This window comes from Callithrix jacchus, chromosome 5 (assembly GCF_049354715.1).
Source record: "Callithrix jacchus isolate 240 chromosome 5, calJac240_pri, whole genome shotgun sequence".
Classification (NCBI taxonomy): Eukaryota; Metazoa; Chordata; class Mammalia; order Primates; family Cebidae; genus Callithrix; species Callithrix jacchus.
The window spans coordinates 10,902,590-10,920,758 of NC_133506.1; the positions used below are offsets into that span (position 1 = coordinate 10,902,590).

Below are 18,169 nucleotides of genomic sequence, written 5' to 3' on the forward strand. Positions count from 1 at the left end.
CCAAAAGGTTGAGGGTGCAGTGTAAGCTGTGTTCACGCCACTGCACTCCAGCCGGGGCAACAGAGCAAGACTCTGTTTCAAAGAAAAAAAATGGACAAAGGACATTTCTTCAAAGAGGCTATGCAAATGGCCAATAATCACATGAAGAGAAACTCAACACCACTAATTACTAGAGAAATGCAAATCATAACCATAATGAAATATTACTTCATATCCATTAGTTTAGCTACTATCAAAAAACTAGAAAATAACAAGTGCCATTAAGGATTTGGATAAATTGGAACCCTTGTGCACTGTTGGTGGGAATGTAAAATGCTGCAACCACTATGGAAAACAGTATGGCAGTTTCTCAAAAAATTTAAAATAGAATGACCACATGATCTAGAAATTCCAGTTCTGGGTATAAACTCCAAAGAATTGAAAGCAGGGACTGAAGGAAATATTTGTATATGACACCCATCTTCAGAGCAGCACTATTTGCAACAGCCAAAAGGTGGAAGCAACCCAAAGTGATAAACAAAATGTGATATATACACACAATGGAATATTTAGCCTTAAAAAGGAAATTCTGACATATGCTACAATATAAACCTTAAGAATATTACGCTAAGTGAAATTCAGCCATAAAAGTACAAATACTGTATGATTCTACTTTTTTATGAGGTGCTAGAACAGTCAATTTCACAGAATGGAGGTTGCCAGGTGCTGGATGGGAGAGAGAATAAGAAGTTATTGTTTAATAGGTATGGTTTCAGTTTTGCAAGACGAAGAGATGTGTGGATGGATGGTGGTGATTTTAGTTTAACAATGTGAATGTACTTAATGCCACTGAATTGTACACTTTAAAATAGTTAAAATGGTAAAGTTTACGACATGTGTATTTTTTTTTTCTTGTTGCCTAGGCTGGAGAGCAATGGCGCAGTCTCGGCTTACCACAACCTCCGCCTCCCATGTTCAAGCGATTTTCCTGCCTCAGCCTCCCAAGTAGTTGAGATTACAGGTGCCAGCCATCACACCTGGCTAATTGGTTTGCATTTTTAGTAGAGATGGGGTTTCACCATGTTGGCAGGCTGGTCTCAAACTCCTGACCTCAGGTGATTTGCTCGCCTTGGCCTCCCAGAGTGCTGGGATTACAGGTGTGAGCTGTCTCGACCAGCCTTCTCTCACATTTTATGTATGGTTTGAACATTTTCATAATAAAAATATGGGAGTGAGAGGAAAGTAACCAAGTTTTAGAAGCAGCAGGGTTGAAACCGCAAGATGATCAAGAAGATTAAAGAAAAACTTTTTCTGGGCAATGAAGATTGCCGGCCTCTCCCCAATTTCTCATGTTTAGTAGAAGGCTGATCTTGCAGTCATTCTCCGCACTAGAAACAGTTCATTGAGTTGGTCCTCTGGCCCACTTCCCAACCCATCAGACAGTAGGCTGCTTCACTGCCAAGGTTACCCAAAGCTCTTTGGTTTTCAAAGTTACAACCAGCAAGTCACAAAAGCAGGAAAAGGTCAGGTGACCAAGAAAAAAACAGCTCCCCAACTATGGCTGTACAAAGCCAAGACAATATTGAAAACAGTTTCCTTTCCATGACTGTGTTAATCCAAATAAAGTGTAAGCATATAAAATGTAGAAAGACTTTCTTCTTTCCAGAGAAAACCAGTCCTAATTATTGTTTTTTATTAACACATGGCAAAACTAAATTCTATTATTCCTTTGCATATTTTCTTGCTTCCCAAATTTAATTATTAACTACAAGCTAGTCTTTTGTCACTGAAGCATAAAACATGTCACTTAATTATTTACCTTTTAATTAAAAAAAAGAAAACCTAGTAAGTATTTTAAAACTCCCAACGACTCACACTCCCAGCAGCCAGAATTAACCACTGTTAACATTTTGGCATATCTGTTGTCTACATTACTGTTTTTTAAAATTAGGTATGTAGAATACTTACTGTGTATTTTGAGTTAGAAAAAGGAATATTACATAAAGCCATCACTGATCCTCACCCATCAGAGGATCAATGAGGTAACCACTAGGAGTTTCTTATGTATCCAACCACCAGTCTTTTTTTTTTTTTGGAGACAGAGTTTCGCTCTTGTTGCCCAGGCTAGAGAAAAATGGTGCTATCTCAGCTTGCCGCAACCTCTGCCTCCTGGGTTTAAGCAATTCTCCTGCCTCAGCCTCTCAAGTAGCTGGGATTACACGCATGTGCCACCACTCCCAGCTAATTTGGTATTTTTAGTAGAGACAGGGTTTCTCCATGTTGGTCAGGCTGGTCTTGAACTCCTAACCTCAGGTGATCTGCCCACTTTGGCCTCCCAAAGTGTTGAGATTACAGGCATGAGCCACCATGCCCAGCCATCTTTTCTCTTTTAATAGAAATATTCAAAGGTTGGGCACGGTGGCTCACACCTGTAATCCCAACACTGCGAGAGGCCAGGCATTCAACACCAGCCAGCAACACAGCAATACCTCATATCTATAAAAAATCTAAAAAAAAAAAAATTACTAAGACAGGGTGGTGTGCGGCAGAAGTTCCAACTACTTAGGAGGCTGAGGTGGGGGATCACTTGAGCCCAGGAGTTCCAGGCTGCAGTGATTGTTCCACCGCACTCTAGCCTGGACAACAGAGTGAGACTCTGTCTATAAAAAGAAAAAGAAAGAAAAAAATTTTCAGACATATACCACACCCAGCAATGACACTATCCTCTATTCCCCAGGTCTACCGGAGCATGGCTGGCATATCCTGGGTGGACAGCCTGTGGTCACCAATGACTTTACAAAGTTCCACTTTTAGAAGACACATAGACTCAGCAGACCCAATAATGCAGCTTGTGTCAAAGATGCTGCTTTCTATCAAATTATAACTTACTTCTTGTGTTCCTTGGATTCAGACTCGGAATTTAGACATGATAGAGGACTGAGATGACAAGAAACCCAGAGCTAAGCAGATGTAGTCTCTGCCCAAGAGCCCAAAGCTAAATAAAGATTAACATCATCAGAACCTAAGTGACCAGGTACCCTGACTCTGAACTTTTTCTTTCTGCTAAATCCCACTGCTTTCCTGACAATAAAGCCAGTCATGGGTACAATATATTGAATTGTAAACAATCATCTCTGTTCTTCCCATCTTATATGTAAATAGTTAATTTGTTGCTCACTGCTTTTATAACAACTGCTGCATTATACAGTCAGGTATTTTTTTTGTTTGTTTATATTTCATTATCTTGCTTCCCTGGAAATGAAAAATAAATTGGAAATTTTATTTTACCTATTTTTCATACATGATTTATGCTTTTTTATCTTGAAAATTAAACAATTAGAATACTAACATATTCTTCTTACATACTGTATACTTTGTGTTTTGAATGTTTTACAAAATGAATCCTCACATACCAATCTGATTCATCTCATCATAGAAAACTGTTATGAACAATTTGGTATGGAACTCTCAGTAATACATAGTTTGGGTGTTTTTTGTTGGGGAAGTATTTGTTTTTACATAAACTAAAATATGTCACTGCTCTGCAACATGTTTTTTTTTCACTTAATATTATACCTTGGAGATCTTTCCAGCTTAGTACATAGAACTGAATCTCATTTTTAAAACTGCTGGCCAAATGCAGTGGCTCATACCTGATCACTAATGATGTTAAATATATTTTATTTATTTATTTTTGAGACAGAGTCTTCCTCTGTCGCCCAGGCTGGAGCACAATCTCAGCTTACTGCTGAGATCACTTGAACACCTCTCCTGGGTGAAAACAGACTAATAAAGAGTCCATCACATTTTTCAAAGAACTTGCTAAACTCTAATTAGTTTAACAGTTTTGTCTATTGTCATAAGCTTTCGGGGTGAATTAAAGCAGTTTTATCTCTTTTTTATTTCAACTCAATTCATCTTTGTTTTTGTTTTTTTTTTAATAGAGATGTGGTTTCACCATGTTGGCCAGGATGGTCTTGATCTCTTGATCTGCCCATCTTGGCCTCCCAAAGTGCTGGGATTACAGGCGTAAGCCACCGTGCCCAGCCTAATTCATTGTTTTTTTTTTTTTTTTTTTTTTATTGAGCACCTATTTCGTGCCAGGCACTGTTTAGAGCACTGGGGATTTAGCAATGAATGAAAGGACAAAAAATCCTTGAAACAAAACTCCCAGAACTTAATTTTAAGGGAGGGAGGTGTGAGAGAGGAGAGATAAACTAATAAGTAAAATATATTTGTCATATTGTAATAAGTGGGAGGTTGTGAGTCCTAAGAGGAGAGTAGAGTGCAGTTTAAAAGCAAGATCAGAAAAGCTTCACATTTGCATAAAGACCTAAAGGATATGAGAGCACAAGCTATGCAGCAAAGGCGAAGGCCCTGAAGGGAGTGTCACTGAGCCTACGTGGCTGGAGCAGAGTAGGTGAGTAAGAGTGTAGGTACAAGATGGAGGGAGAAAAAAAAATTATGTGCATGTTAACCTTAAGATTAGTTAAGGTCTTGCAGCTGATGATTTCAGCTTTTACTTGTAAGTGTTTAGAGTGCTTCAAAAAGAGGTATGACATAAGAAATGACTTAAATTTTAATAAGATCACTCTATTTGCTGTGTTGAAAACAGACTGAAGGAAGATAAAAACTTGACCTGAGAGACCAATTAAGACTCTACTATTGGACAGGAATGGTGGCTCATGCCTGTAATCCCAGCACTGGGGGAGATCGAGGCAGGTGATTGCTTGAGTTTGAGACCAGCCTGTGCAAAATGGCAAAATCCTGTCTCTACAAAAAATACAAAACTTAGCCAGGTGTGGTGGCACACACCTGCAGTCCCAACTACTCAGGAGGCTATGTTGGGAGGATTGCTTGGGCCTGGGAGGCAGAGGCTGCTGTGAGTGGAGATCACACTACTGCACTCCAGCCTGGGTGACAGAGTAAGACCCTGTCTCAAAAAAAAAAAAAAAAAAAAAAAGAGTCTACTGCAATAACCCAGCCAATAGATAGATGATTATTTGTTTTGCTTATCTTATTACATTAGCTGCAACCTTATTATATTAGCATTTTAAATCAGAAATGTTAAATTTTAAACAGATTTTTTTGGGACGGGGGGGGGGGGGCATCTACCAGCCTATTAACTTCATTATCAGATTTCTGAATGATGAACAATTCTTGCATCTTGGACAAACCCTACTTATGCATGAAGTAGTACTGTTGTTTTACCGTACTTCTAGATTCAATATACTATTGTTTTACTTAGGATTTTTGCATTTGTAGTTCTCCTTTGTGCTTTGCTAATCAAGTACTAGGATCACGCTAGCCTCAGAATGAGTGGGAAAGCTTTCTGAGTTCGATACTCCACTCAGCATACTTTCCATTGAAGAGGGAGACCCAGTCATCTCAGATCAACTTCTCCTTTTTCCTAAGACTGTAAACTTCCTCTTTTCATTCCTAAGACTGTAAACCGAAGCCCTTTTCATATGTAATTCCTGAGACTGTAAACCGAGATCCTTTTCATATGTAATTCCTGAGACTGTAAACCAAGACCCTTTTCATATGTTAAGCTATAAACCTAAGATTCTTCCACGTGTAACATATAAAGTATAAGCCTAAGATTCTTCCACATGTAACATATAAAGTATAAGCCTATATAAAGAAGGAACCCTCTCGGCTGTTAGGCAACTATGCTATAAACTTCTTCCTCCTGTATTCAGTGTCTGAGAGATCCATTTCCCGTGGCCGCTCCTGCTACACCATTATTTTTTTTCTTTTTTGAGACAGAATCTCACTCTGTCACCAGGCTAGAGTGCAGTGGCTCGATCTTGGCTCACCGCAATCTCTGCCTCCCAGGTTCAAGCGATTCTCTTGCCTCAGCTTCCCGAGTAGCTGGGACTATAGGCACGTGTCACCATGCCCAGCTAATTTTATTTTTAGTAGAGATGGGGTTTCACCATGTTGGCCAAGATGATCTCAATCTCTTCACCTTGTGAGCAGCCCGCTTCAGCCTCCCAAAGTGCTGGGATTACAGGCATGAGCAACCGAGTCCGGCCCTCCATACATTCCATTACTATCTCCCCTGGTAATATATCCTGTGATCCTTCCAGGCCAGTGTCACATCATGATTTATCTGGTGCAAGTCAGGTCAACTGGAGTCCTTTCCAGGGCTCTCTAGAGCTAAAAGAGAAATGGCCTCTAGGTCACAGTGCAGGAAGAATGTGGTTTGGGGCTATGATAACTATCTTCCCGCCTTGGGGAAGATATATTCATAGGAGAATGCACAGCCAGGTAGTGAGAAGCAGGTAAGAGATAGCATGGACAGAGTTAACTATTCTGATAGCAGAGTCTTGGCTCCAGTCCCTAAGGCACTTCCTATATCTTCCCACTATCCTTTCCAGCCAAATAAGCTAACACATTCCATTTTTTACATAAATCCTTGACTTAGGCTTCCGTCACTTGAAATGGAAAGCATTCTTAATATAAAATCAATCCCAGGAATGTTTAGTGTTGAACCACACTGGTGTCTACAAGTTATTTTGAAAAGCATTAAGGCCGGGCGCAGTGGCTCATGCTTATAATCCCAGCACTTTGGGAGGCCGAGGTGGGTGGATCACGAGGTCAAGAGATCAAGACCATCCTGGTCAACAAGGTGAAACCCCCCGTCTCTACTAAAATACAAAAATTAGCTGGGCATGGTGGCGCGTGCCTGTAGTTCCAGCTACTCGGGAGGCTGAGGTAGGAGAATTGCTTGAACTCAGGAGGCAGAGGTTGCGGTGAGCCGAGATCGCGCCATTGCACTCCAGCCTGGGTAACAAGAGCAAAACTCTGTCTCAAAAAAAAAAAAAAAAAAAAAAGCATTAAAAAAAATTGGATGGATCGAGAAAAGGATTTGCCTTATATGATAAGGCAAATATAGCAAATACATTAAGCATAGAATCTTGGTATGGTATTTACAAACGTTCACTGAACAATTCTTGAAACTCTTCTGTACTTTTGAAATTTTTCACAATAAAATGTTGGTGGGGTTTGGGAATCAACAGCAGGAGTAATAAAAGCCGTATTAACATTAATCTAGACTTTAGGTGCTGATTAAAAAGAGCTCACTGTAGTACTGCTACAGGTTTAAGAAACCTGGCCCTGTGCTAAAGCAGTAATCATTTACCTCCCTTTGCATAACTAGAGATATGGAGAAAAGGCAAAAAAGCAGGATGTACAGCACGGCAATAAATGACACTTCCCACTGATGTCTTTGCTGGAGGAACAACCTGCAATGGAAAAAGGCTGGCCAATGTTGCTGCTGTCACAGTTAATACATGGTTGATCAACGACCATAAGGTGACTCAAACTGAAAGGACAAACATACACACGTATGATATGCCTGGAGAATGTGCTGGCATCATTGAATTATTCAATGATTTTCATTTTCTCCCACTACTTTCATGTAGCTCAACAGAGCCATTAGTAATCCTAAGCAATGTAAACTTCATTCTACACAGCCTCCTCCCTGGTAAAAATAAACAGTTGACTGATCTACATCCATTCTCCTCTTCTTTCTTAGTAGAGTACCAGAACTTTACTTGGGGCAGCAATAGGTTCAGGCCCTTTGTTTCCACAGTTGATCAATGAGACAGACACAGAAGTCATCAAGTAGAAGCTTCCAGGAAAGCTCTCTGAAGGGAACTGATTCAACAAGGAAGGAAACTCCTTCTGTTGCCCCTTCTTGTCTGACAGACATGATGGCTGGAGTTCCTGAAGCCATTCTGTGATCATGGAGCTATGGTGAATAAAAGCCACCTGCTAAAAAACAGCAGAAGATAAACACAGAAGAGGCCTGGTTCCCTGATGACTCTGTAACAGGATGGCCTGCCTTCCTCTAGACAGACATCTTCTTAAAGTTAAATCATTATTGTTAAGAATCTCGCCAGTTGCCACATTTAATTCCTGACAGGCCACCTTATCTAAAATGGTTAAAACTCATGTCCAATGGCAATTTGTGTCTACACATATTTCATGAATTGGTATACACAGGACACTCTACAAACTAAATTCAAGAACTTCAGAAAATGTTACCCGCCACAAATGGAAAATGTTATCTGGAAGTTTGTTCACTATATTCCAGCGTAGACAACACTTCATTTTTCATTTTATTCCTTTTCTCTGGCGTTCTCTGAACATTTCCTCACACAATCTGCTCTTTGTAAAGTCAGTTTCACAAGTCTTTAATCACAAAGCATTCACAATTCAATTCCTTTCCTTCATTTCTCTGACCATTAAAAACACGCCAAATCTAAATACAATGTGAAATCCTGAGTTGGATTCTGGAAGACAAAAATAATGTGTGGGAAAACCCGGAAAACTCAAATAAAGACTGGAGTAGTAAACTCCAAGTAAACAAAAATTTACTAAGTAAATGAATCTATTATACCAACATTAATTTCTTACTTTTGATAAATGCACCATGGTTATTTGTAAGATGTTAACATTGGCCGGGCGCGGTGGCTCAAGCCTGTAATCCCAGCACTTTGGGAGGCCCAGGCGGGTGGATCACGAGGTTGAGAGATCGAGACCAACCTGGTCAACATGGTGAAACCTCGTCTCTACTAAAAATACAAAAAATTAGCTGGGCATGGTGGCGCGTGCCTGTAGTCCCAGCTACTCAGGAGGCTGAGGCAGGAGAATTGCCTGAACCCAGGAGGCGGAGGTTGCGGTGAGCCGAGATCGCGCCATTGCACTCCAGCCTGGGTAACAAGAGCAAAACTCAGTCTCAAAAAAAAAAAGATGTTAACATTAGGGGAAGCTGCGTAAAGAGTATATAGGAACACTCTGGGTCACATTTGAAATTCATCTATAAATCTAAAATTATTTCAAAATTACAAGTTAAAAACAAAAAGAATGCCAAATGAGCTGACTTTTCTTCAGACTAGAGCTCAAAATCACAGATAATAATTTTAAATATCCAAGTTGCAAACACTGCTTTTCTTTCTTTTTTAAACATTTCATGACAAAACCGGTAATTTAAGCTGTGTCACTTAAAGGGCATTTGTATCTCATTCACTCCTCTCTCCGAAGATCAGAACCTCAGAGAAGACCCCACAAGCTGGGAAACATTCTTTTTTGTTGTTGTTGGTTTTTTTTTGAGATGGAGTTTCACTGTTGTTACCAAGACTGGAGTGCAATGGCACGATCTCGGCTCACCGCAACCTCTGCCTTCTGGGTTCAAGCAATTCTCCTGCCTCAGCCTCCCAAGTAGCTGGGACTACAGGCGCGCACTACCATGCCCAGTTAATTTTTGTATTTTTAGTAGAGACGGGGTTTCACCTTATTGACCAGGATGGTCTCCATCTCTTGACCTCGTGATCCACCCACCTTGGCCTCCCAAAGTGCTGGGATTATAGGCCCGGAAACATTGTTAAGATAACGTGTACTATTAATGCCACAACACTCACTAAATAAGAGTCCTCAGTATACTGTCATCCCAGATACAAGCGAAAAGGCTGTTATATAGGCCCCTACCCCTGGGCCAGAAAGAAAGCCATAGAAGTCTAACTAAGCATACCGTTTTTACTTCTACAGGTACCGCACCAAGCCTTCCTGGCCAGCATCCAAATTGGAGAATGAAGCTTCACATTTTCAGGCATTTCAGGGCATTGGCTTGCTTTGCATTTTGAGTTTTCTTAAGGCTGGGACCAACTGTACTGCAGTTATTACTTCTGTAGATCTGTAAACCCCCTAAGAGAACCAGGGGTAATGGCAACTGGCTAATAAACATTACCTGAAGAGATAACTGACCTCTGTGAGGCTTTCATTAAAGTGCTTTCTGTAGAGCATCACTATTATGAACCACTTTATTTTTTTATTTTTATTTTTTTGAGATGGAGACTTACTCTTTTGCTCAGGCTGGAGTGCAATGGCGTGATCTCAGCTCACTGCAACCTCTGCCTCTTGGGTTTAAGCAATTCTCCTGCCTCAGCCTCCCCAGTAGCTGAGATTACAGGCACCCACCACCACGCCCAGCTAATTTTTGTATTTTTAGTAGACAGGGTTTCTCCAAGGCCAGGCTGGTCTCGAACTCCTGACCTCGGCCTCCCAACGTGCTGGCATTACAGGCATGAGCCACAGCACCTGGCCAATGAACCACTTTTTTATCACCTAGTTTACAATTATGTCTCTTCATTCTTGAATACTCATGAAATTTAACATAGCCCACAGCTTCACCTGTAAATTCTCTATTCATTCAATAAGTAATTACTGAAGCAGGTTTTCAGAATAGCTAACAATAGCAGTTCATATTCATCGGGTCCTATGTGCCAGACACCAATCTAAGCAGCAAGGGAAACACTGTGGGAAATGGTAATTTAAAATGGTCCCCTGATACTGTCCAGGGCTGATAAGGTCCTTCCCTCTTGATAATAAAGAAATCCCACCTATGTATGGTAGAAGGCACAGGAAATTCTTAATCAGATTGTTTTGCTAGAGCACATCCTCCACTTGCTTCTTCATAAAATGTGCATGGGAGGTCAAATTTTGAGAACTTACTTGTGTGAAATATCTTCATCTTTTCTCACACCTGTCTGAGAGTTTGGCTGGGTGTAGAATTCTGGGTGGGAATCTATTTTCCTTCAAAAGGCACTCTGTTCCATTATTTCCTAGCTTCCAATGCTGCTAGAATCCTAGGATTCCTGATCCTATGTATGTGATTTACAGTATATTATTTGGTCTTTATGGTGCCAGAAAATATCATGATGCTATGCCCTGACATGGATATTTTTATTTTGAATTGACAGATAAAATTGTATATATGTATTTGTGTAAAACACGATGTTTTGAAATACATATACATTGTGGGAAAGTTAAGTCTTCCTAATTAACAAATATATCACCTCACATAGTTGTTTTTGTGCTGAGAACATTTACTATCCACTCTGTTTGCATTTTTCAAGAATATATCACCATTAACTCTAGTTACCATGTTGTATAACAGATCTCTTAAACTTACTCCCCTATCCAACTATAATTACATATCCTTCGACCAACATCGCCTTTACCCTGCTACCCACTAACTACCCTAGTCTCTGGTAACCATTATTCTACTCTCTACTTCCGTAAGATCAACTTTTTTTTTTTCTTGACACAGGATCTTGCTCTGTTGCCCAGGCTGGAGTGCAGTGGCATAAACACAGCTCCCTGTAGCCTTGACTGCCTAGACTCAAGCAATCCTCCCATCTCAGCCTCCAGAGTAGCTGGGATCACAGCTCCATGCCACCACGCCTGGCTAATTTTTTGTTTGTTTGTTTGAGATGAAGTCTTGCTCTGTCACCTAGGCTGGAGTGCAGTGGCCCAATCTCGGCTCACTGAAATCTCCGCCTCCCAGGCTCAAGTGATTCTCCTCCCTCAGCCTCCTGAGTAGCTGGGATTACAAGCGTCTGCCACCACACACAGCTAATTTTTGTATTTTAAGTAGAGACAGGGTTTCACCATGTTGGTCAGGCTGGTCCTGAACTCTTGACCTTGTGATCCGCCTGCCTTGGCCTCCCAAAGTGCTGGGATTACAGGTTTGAGCCACAGTGCCTGGCCAATTTTTTTTTTTTTGTAAAGATGGGGTCTTACCATGTTACCCAGACAGGTCTCAAACTCCTGGGCTCAAGCAATCCTCCCACCAGGGCCAAGATCAACTTTTTTAGATTCTACTCACATATGAGTGAGATCATGTGGTACTGGCATGGATATTTTAAAATTCATTGTGCTAGATTCTTGGCAAGTGCTTTCAATCTGGAAATGTATGTCCTTTGGTTCTGGGAAATTTGTTTTTTGTTTTTTCTTTTTTATCATTTCTTCATGTCTTCAAATAATAATTACCCACTACCTCTCCCTGTTACAGACATCTACAGATCCCTAAGTAATTCTGTTAATTCATGATAATCTCAACAGGCACCACAATCTTTACCTCTCAGTGCCTTGATTCCCCTGCTTCCAATGGTGGTGTCCTCTATCCTACTTTAGCTATTCCATTCCATTGCCCACATCCAGACAGCTCAACACAGCTGCAGGAAAAGCATACAACAATGCTATCTAGGGTCTCACCCAGGTTTATAACTACAAACATCAAATGGGTACTAGGTGCTGCCTGGCAATCCTAAAACTTTTCCTTATTTTCAACTCATTCTTCCCCATTCTCTTGGATGAATTTTACAAATATCCAACACCTCTCTTCATTTTTAGCTGAAGACCTTCCTTCTTATTTACATGAGAATACAGAAGTAATCAGAAGAGAACTTTCACTTTCTCCCACCAACAAGCTAACAGCATTTGGGTTCACAGAATCTGCCACCAGTGAGTTGTCTGCATTGTTCCTATCTAACTTGAGACCAACATGCCCATTTACCTACTAGATCCCATTTCATCTTACCTACTCAAGGACTTCACCTCTGCAAGCGTCTCTTCTCTCTAATCAATTGTCCCTCCCTACTGCATCAACTCATCAATTTACAAACATGCTATAATGTCTGCCCATCTAAAAACAAAAACTCAACACCTCATGATCTTCCAACTACAGCCCCATTACTCTGCTCTCCTTATAACCATCCTTGAAAGAACATCACTTTGACTGTCTATATTCTGTGTCTTCAATTCTCCTCTCATTTTCTCCTTTGTAAATTAATACTTTTTTTTTTTTTTTTTTTTTAGAGATGAGGTCTTGCTACGTTGCCCAGACTGGACTTGAATTCCTGGACTGAAGGGATCCTCCCACCTCAGCCTTCCGAGAAGCTGACCTACAGGTGACTGGCTTCACTTTCTCTTGAACCCACTGCACCAAAACTGTTCTTGTCAAGGTCACTAATGACCTCCACAGTATTGAAACTAATTGTCGATTATTAGCCCTTTTTTTTTCCTCTTGAGATGGAATTTTGCTCTTGTTGCCCAGGCTGAAGTGCAATGGTGTGATCTTGGCTCACTGCCACCTCTGCCTCCCCAGTTCAAGCCATTCTCCTGCCTCAGCCTCCCAAGTAGATGGGATTACAGGTGCTGCCTCCATGCCCGGCTAATTTTTTTTGTTGTTGTTGTATTTTTAGTAGAGATGGGGTTTCACCATGTTGGTCAGGATGGTCTCAAACTCCTGACCTCAGGTGATCCACCCGTGTTGGCCTCTAAAAGGCTAGAATTACAGGTGTGAGCTCGGGGCCTGATTGTTAGTTCTTATCATTCTATCAACAATCTCACTGGGCTTTCAATGTCTGTTATCGATTATTCTCCAACATCAGAGGTAGAAACCATTTTCTCTCAGAATGTGGAAGACACTGCTATACTCTTTGCTTCTTCTAGTGTTCCTAATACTAAAAAAGGGTAAGGAACAGCGGAGGCCAAAACCGACTAGGCCTTTGAACAGCGGAGGCCAAAACCGACTAGGCCTTCTCGTATTATTGTTCCTTCAGCCCTATTTGTTACTTCTCACCATTCTGCATCATGATTTTTACTGTTATTGTCTCTTCCCATTCACAAGAGTTTAATTTGAGGGCAGGAGACTACCTTAGTTATTTGAATCTACAGCACCTAACACAGTATATGTTGCATTATTTATATAAGAAACAGTGAAATTTAAACCCTTAAAGAAGTCCCAAGCAGGAACAGATCCCTCTACGGAAAAAGATTTCGAAGTAGGAAAGTATATTTCAGCCAGATTTCTACTGGTTCCTTAGCACCGGTCCACATAAGTTAGTTTATATCTTGGTAATAATTCCAAAATCCCAGTGGTGTTTCACTTCTTGCTCATCCTACCTGTCAAGCATAGGTCACCTGGAAGCTCGCTCTGGGGCCTCAACTGATGGGTGGCTGCCATTTGCAGCCTGAACAGCTACCACCACAGAAGGAAAGAGAAGGAAAAACTACACAACAGAAGCTTGTACCATGAAAGGTGACACAATATTCCCACATTTCACTGACCAAAAGCAACTCTCAAGGCCAAACCTAACTTCAAAGAAGCAAGTACAATTCTACTACATGCTCAAGAGACAGAAACCATAAATACCTGATAACACTGATGACTCTCATATGCTTAAAAGAGAAGCCTCTAATTCTGAGCAACAATATTTTACTTCTTGATCTCCATTCTCCATCTGTGAAAATGAACTACCATGGTGGAACTATGCACATGGAGAGTACTATCTATGAGTCTTAGGAATGTCACTTCACCAGTTAGGCTTGCCTCTCATCACTCAGGAGTCAGCAGCAAAGAAGCCATATATGGGTGACAGGGAAGTGCTAGAAACATTCAACGTCAAGAGTAAGGGAAAGGCTTGAATAGGCAAGAAAAGCACATTCAATTATGTAGAAGTGGGGAAAGGAGGGAGGCCTTCAGCAAATTTCTTTCACCAAAGGTATCGGGCAGCTAGGCCTTCGTGTTCCTTGCACTGTCCCTTGTCTGAAATCAAACAAGTTTCACTCAAACCACTTGACAGATTTGGTGTTCCGGTATGATCAGTAGTGAGCCAGCATACTTCTTTTAACTTAGAATCACTGCCTTTAAAAGAATAAAACAAGAAAGGCAACAGTTAAGAGACAGATTCTAAGGTAGAGATGATGTTTTCCCCCTAAAAGTCTCAAAAGACTCAAATCCAAATTCCTAAGCTCAAGATGATCTGGGATAAACCTCAAGTCTACACAGAGCCTAGATTTAACGGATGGTTGTTCTAAAGTATCCTCTGTAATGTCTACACAAAGTTCAAATACTTTCTGTTTCAGACAGTCAAACTGGCAGAAATGCTGCAAAGGATTGGAGATGGTTACCATAAGCAGTTAAACTTGGAAATGAAAAGCCCACAGGAATTACACTGAAGGGCAGAGCCGGAGTTCAAAAACGTCACCTGCCAAATCTGAAGCAATTTAGGACTCCTAAATGCAATGTTTCATAGGTATCTACCACCCACCTTCCCTATCCTTTATTCGTTCAACAAACATATATTAGACTCTGGGATGTGGAAAGGAATGCAGGGAAGTAAAAAAAAAAAAAAAACAGCGTTCTAAGAATCAGTTTCTTTTTCTCCAAGAATTTGGTCTAGTTAAAGCAAACAAACAACCCCAAAATACAGATCAGCAAGCAAAGTTAAAACATATGCCTTAAGTACCATAACAAGAATATAGGAAAACCTGTTCTAACATGTAGATTGACAACTTCTTTCAAGGGAACAATACTGTATTTGCTTTGCTATGTGGCTAGAATAAAGAAAAAGCAAACAACAAAACCCTCTCCTGGCTTAATGACAGTTTAGCCATACTAATAATCATAGTTTGCATTCTCTCTCCTCTCTCTCTCCCCTCCCTCCCTCCCTCCCTCCCTCTCTCCCTCTACCTCCCTCTCTCTCTCTCTCTCTCTCTCTCAGGTCTCTGCGGCAACCCCTCCATCATTCCAACCTCCACACTGCGCCAGCGCTCCACACCAGCTCCATCACAAACAATGCCCAGACTAAAAAAGGTCAGCACCAAAACGCACAGGGCACAAAAATCTGAAACGGATATTCCTATATCGAAAGGGGACGGGGAACCCTCCCCACGGCCACAGGGCCCCCACTTCCTAAGCTGCGAGGTAACTTGGGGCTGTGTCTCTAGGGTAAGGGGCCTGGCGTCCACCGCTTTTGGGGATCTAAGCCTCTTTCCCCCATTCATCCAATTTTTCTTCCTGCACCCCAACGCCTCTACTTCCTCCCTATTGTGAAGTGAGGGGGCGTCGCGAGGCAGGCTGAGGCAGGGGGAGCTGGGGAAACGCGCAATAGGGGAGATGCTGTCATTAGGTACATAGGGGACGGGGGACACTCTTTAAGGAAGCCCTTGTCAAGGGCAAAGCCTCTGGAGATATACGGTAGGGGGCTTTCTAGGTAATACATTTTGGGGGTTCTACACAAGGGAGCTACTGTGTGTCTGGAGGTGCGAGGTCTCGAGGTAGTTTCTGGGGGAAACTTTCCATGGGGAAGGCGAGTGAGTTTTTCATAGGGAAGCCTCTGTGAGGTTCTGTGTAGAAGAATCTTTCCCGGGGAGACGTTGTATGGTGGTGAGGACGTCATAATAGGGTCTTCACAGGGAACCACTGTCCATAGGGAAGCCACTGTGGGGAAACCGATGCAGGGTTGTCTAGGGAAGCCATTGTGGGGAAACCGTTGCAGGGTTGTCTAGGGAAGCCATTGTGGGAAAACCGTTGCAGGGTTGTCTAGGGAAGCCATTGTCGGAAAACCGTTGCAGGGTTGTCTAGGGAAGCCATTGTGGGGAAACCGTTGCAGGGTTGCCTATAGGGGAGCCATTGTGGGGCCTCTACAGAGGGCGCCGTTCCTGGGAAAACATTCCTCCCAGAGCCGTTCAGGAAAGAACTGTCCCGAGGAAGCCATGTCGGACCACGCCCTGCGGCGGGTGGCGTCGCCGGACCCCGAAAGCCCGCATCCCCCGCCCGGTCGCCCCGCGTACCTGACGGAGGATGACCCGCGGCTGGAGCCGCCAGGAGACCGAGTGCGGGGCAGCCCCAGCCGGCGCGGGGGACACACGTCCATGGCGGCGGCCGGCGGAGGAGGACGGTGCCGCAGGAGGGTCTCCGTGGCCCGCAGGGCAGCTCCAGGACGACTGCGGCCGGGTGGGGCGGTGGGGCGTGCCGGGTGGGAGGGGGCGCGGCGCGCGGGGTCCGACGGGGGCGGGGCGGGGTGCGCGCACCGAGCGCGGATGGGGGCGTCGGGAGCGGCTGGAGTTGGGGTCGGTGCACGGCCACAGGCCCCCACTTCTTAAGCTGCGAGACCGCCAGGCCGGATGTTGGGAGCGCGTGTCCGCAGGGTGAGGGTTGCCACGGCGCCGCCCTGCCTAGTCCTCAAGCCCGGCATCAAGGAGCGGGGCTCTGCGCAGAGCCCCCCGGCCACGCACGCGGACGCGCCCGGGGGCGGAGCCTCTCCCAGCCTGGCCCCGCCCCACCGGCTCCGCCCTCCCAGCCCCACCCGGCCAGTCTTGGCCTCCAGCAAAGTCTTCCGCTCCGGCCTCAGGATTCGGCGCGCCTCCCCGGTACCCGGCTCGCTTCCCGGCTCTCGCGAACGGGTCTTCTCGCCTCCTTCTCATCAATTGCACTCCCATCCTTCAAACGTCCAGCCGATTCCTAGCCGTCTTCGGGTTAGCATTTGCAGTGCGCACCCAGCCCTGCGCAGATCATGGGCGTTAGAGGCGCAAGGATCCCAGAGGAACCCTAACTTTTACTATTCAGATCCTGGCTCTACCGGTTTCTGCAGGGACATGTACAAGAAACTTCGGAAATACTTAACTGATAGTTGCCAGGCGTCCTGCATATACAGGACGTATTTCATTATTTTTGTCCTGAGTTCTCTGCTGACATTGTCGGAATGCCCTAAATGTCCTGTATTCATCTTCTTACAATAGATTGCAATAATAGCTAGAGCTGTTTTTCTCCCACAGTATATGGTGCTAGATCACTTAAATTACAACACTGGCCGAAAATCCTTCCTACGCTAATGAAGATTTGGACAATCCCTAAAGTGTCTCCTGCAGGTTTGGCGGAGGAAACACCAGAAGAAGGGAGTAGGAAAGTTCTTGTTTTTCATATTAAAGAAAGGAAAATATTTTTTTTTAGCTCAAGTCCGGAGTCCTGAACAAATAACCACCATTATTTAGAGATAACTTTTCATTGGTGCAAAACCCTGAAAATCAGCAAATCAGCGACAGCCTTACTAGGGTAACTATGTTTCTTAGTAAATCAATGACAACCCCACGCTTCTTCTTCTTTTTATTTTTTTATAGAGATGGGGTTTCACTATGTTGGCCAGGCTGGTCGCGAGCTCCTGACCTCAGGTGATCTGCCTGCCTCGGCCTCCCAAAGTGCAGGGATTACAGAGGTTGCAGTGAGCCAAGAGTGCGCCACTGCACTCCAGCCTGAGTATTAGAGGGAGACTGTCTCAGGAAAAAAAAAAAAAAAAAAAATCTGTGGTGTATATATACACAATGGAATATTATTCACCCTTCAAAAGGAAGATGATTCTGCCATTTGCCACAACATAGACGGGGAGGACATTATGCTAAGGAAAATAAACCAGACCAAAAAAAAAGAAAGAAAAAAAAAAAAAAAAACTATTGCACGATCTCACTCACTTATATACAGAATCTTAGGGAAAAAAAAGGGGGAGATGGGGGAGCCCAGCGTGGTGGCTCACGCCTGTAATCCCATCAATCTGGG

The 18,169-nt window shown here is 43.0% G+C and overlaps 1 protein-coding gene across 4 annotated transcripts in view; it reads right to left on the bottom strand.

Annotated features, from left to right (window-relative positions):
- DNAAF9 (dynein axonemal assembly factor 9) overlaps positions 1 to 16,834 on the bottom strand; it is a 153,494-nt gene extending 136,660 nt beyond the window's left edge. For all 4 annotated transcript variants that reach the window (XM_078371253.1, XM_035302789.3, XM_035302788.3 and 1 more), the window contains exon 1: positions 16,411 to 16,834. Coding sequence is in view for 2 of the 4 variants with exons in the window: in XM_035302788.3 (XP_035158679.1) it covers positions 16,411 to 16,493 (83 nt within the window). In the remaining 2 variants the exon portion in view is untranslated. The remainder of the gene's footprint in view (positions 1 to 16,410) is intronic.
- Between the last annotated feature and the right edge of the window lie 1,335 nt (positions 16,835 to 18,169).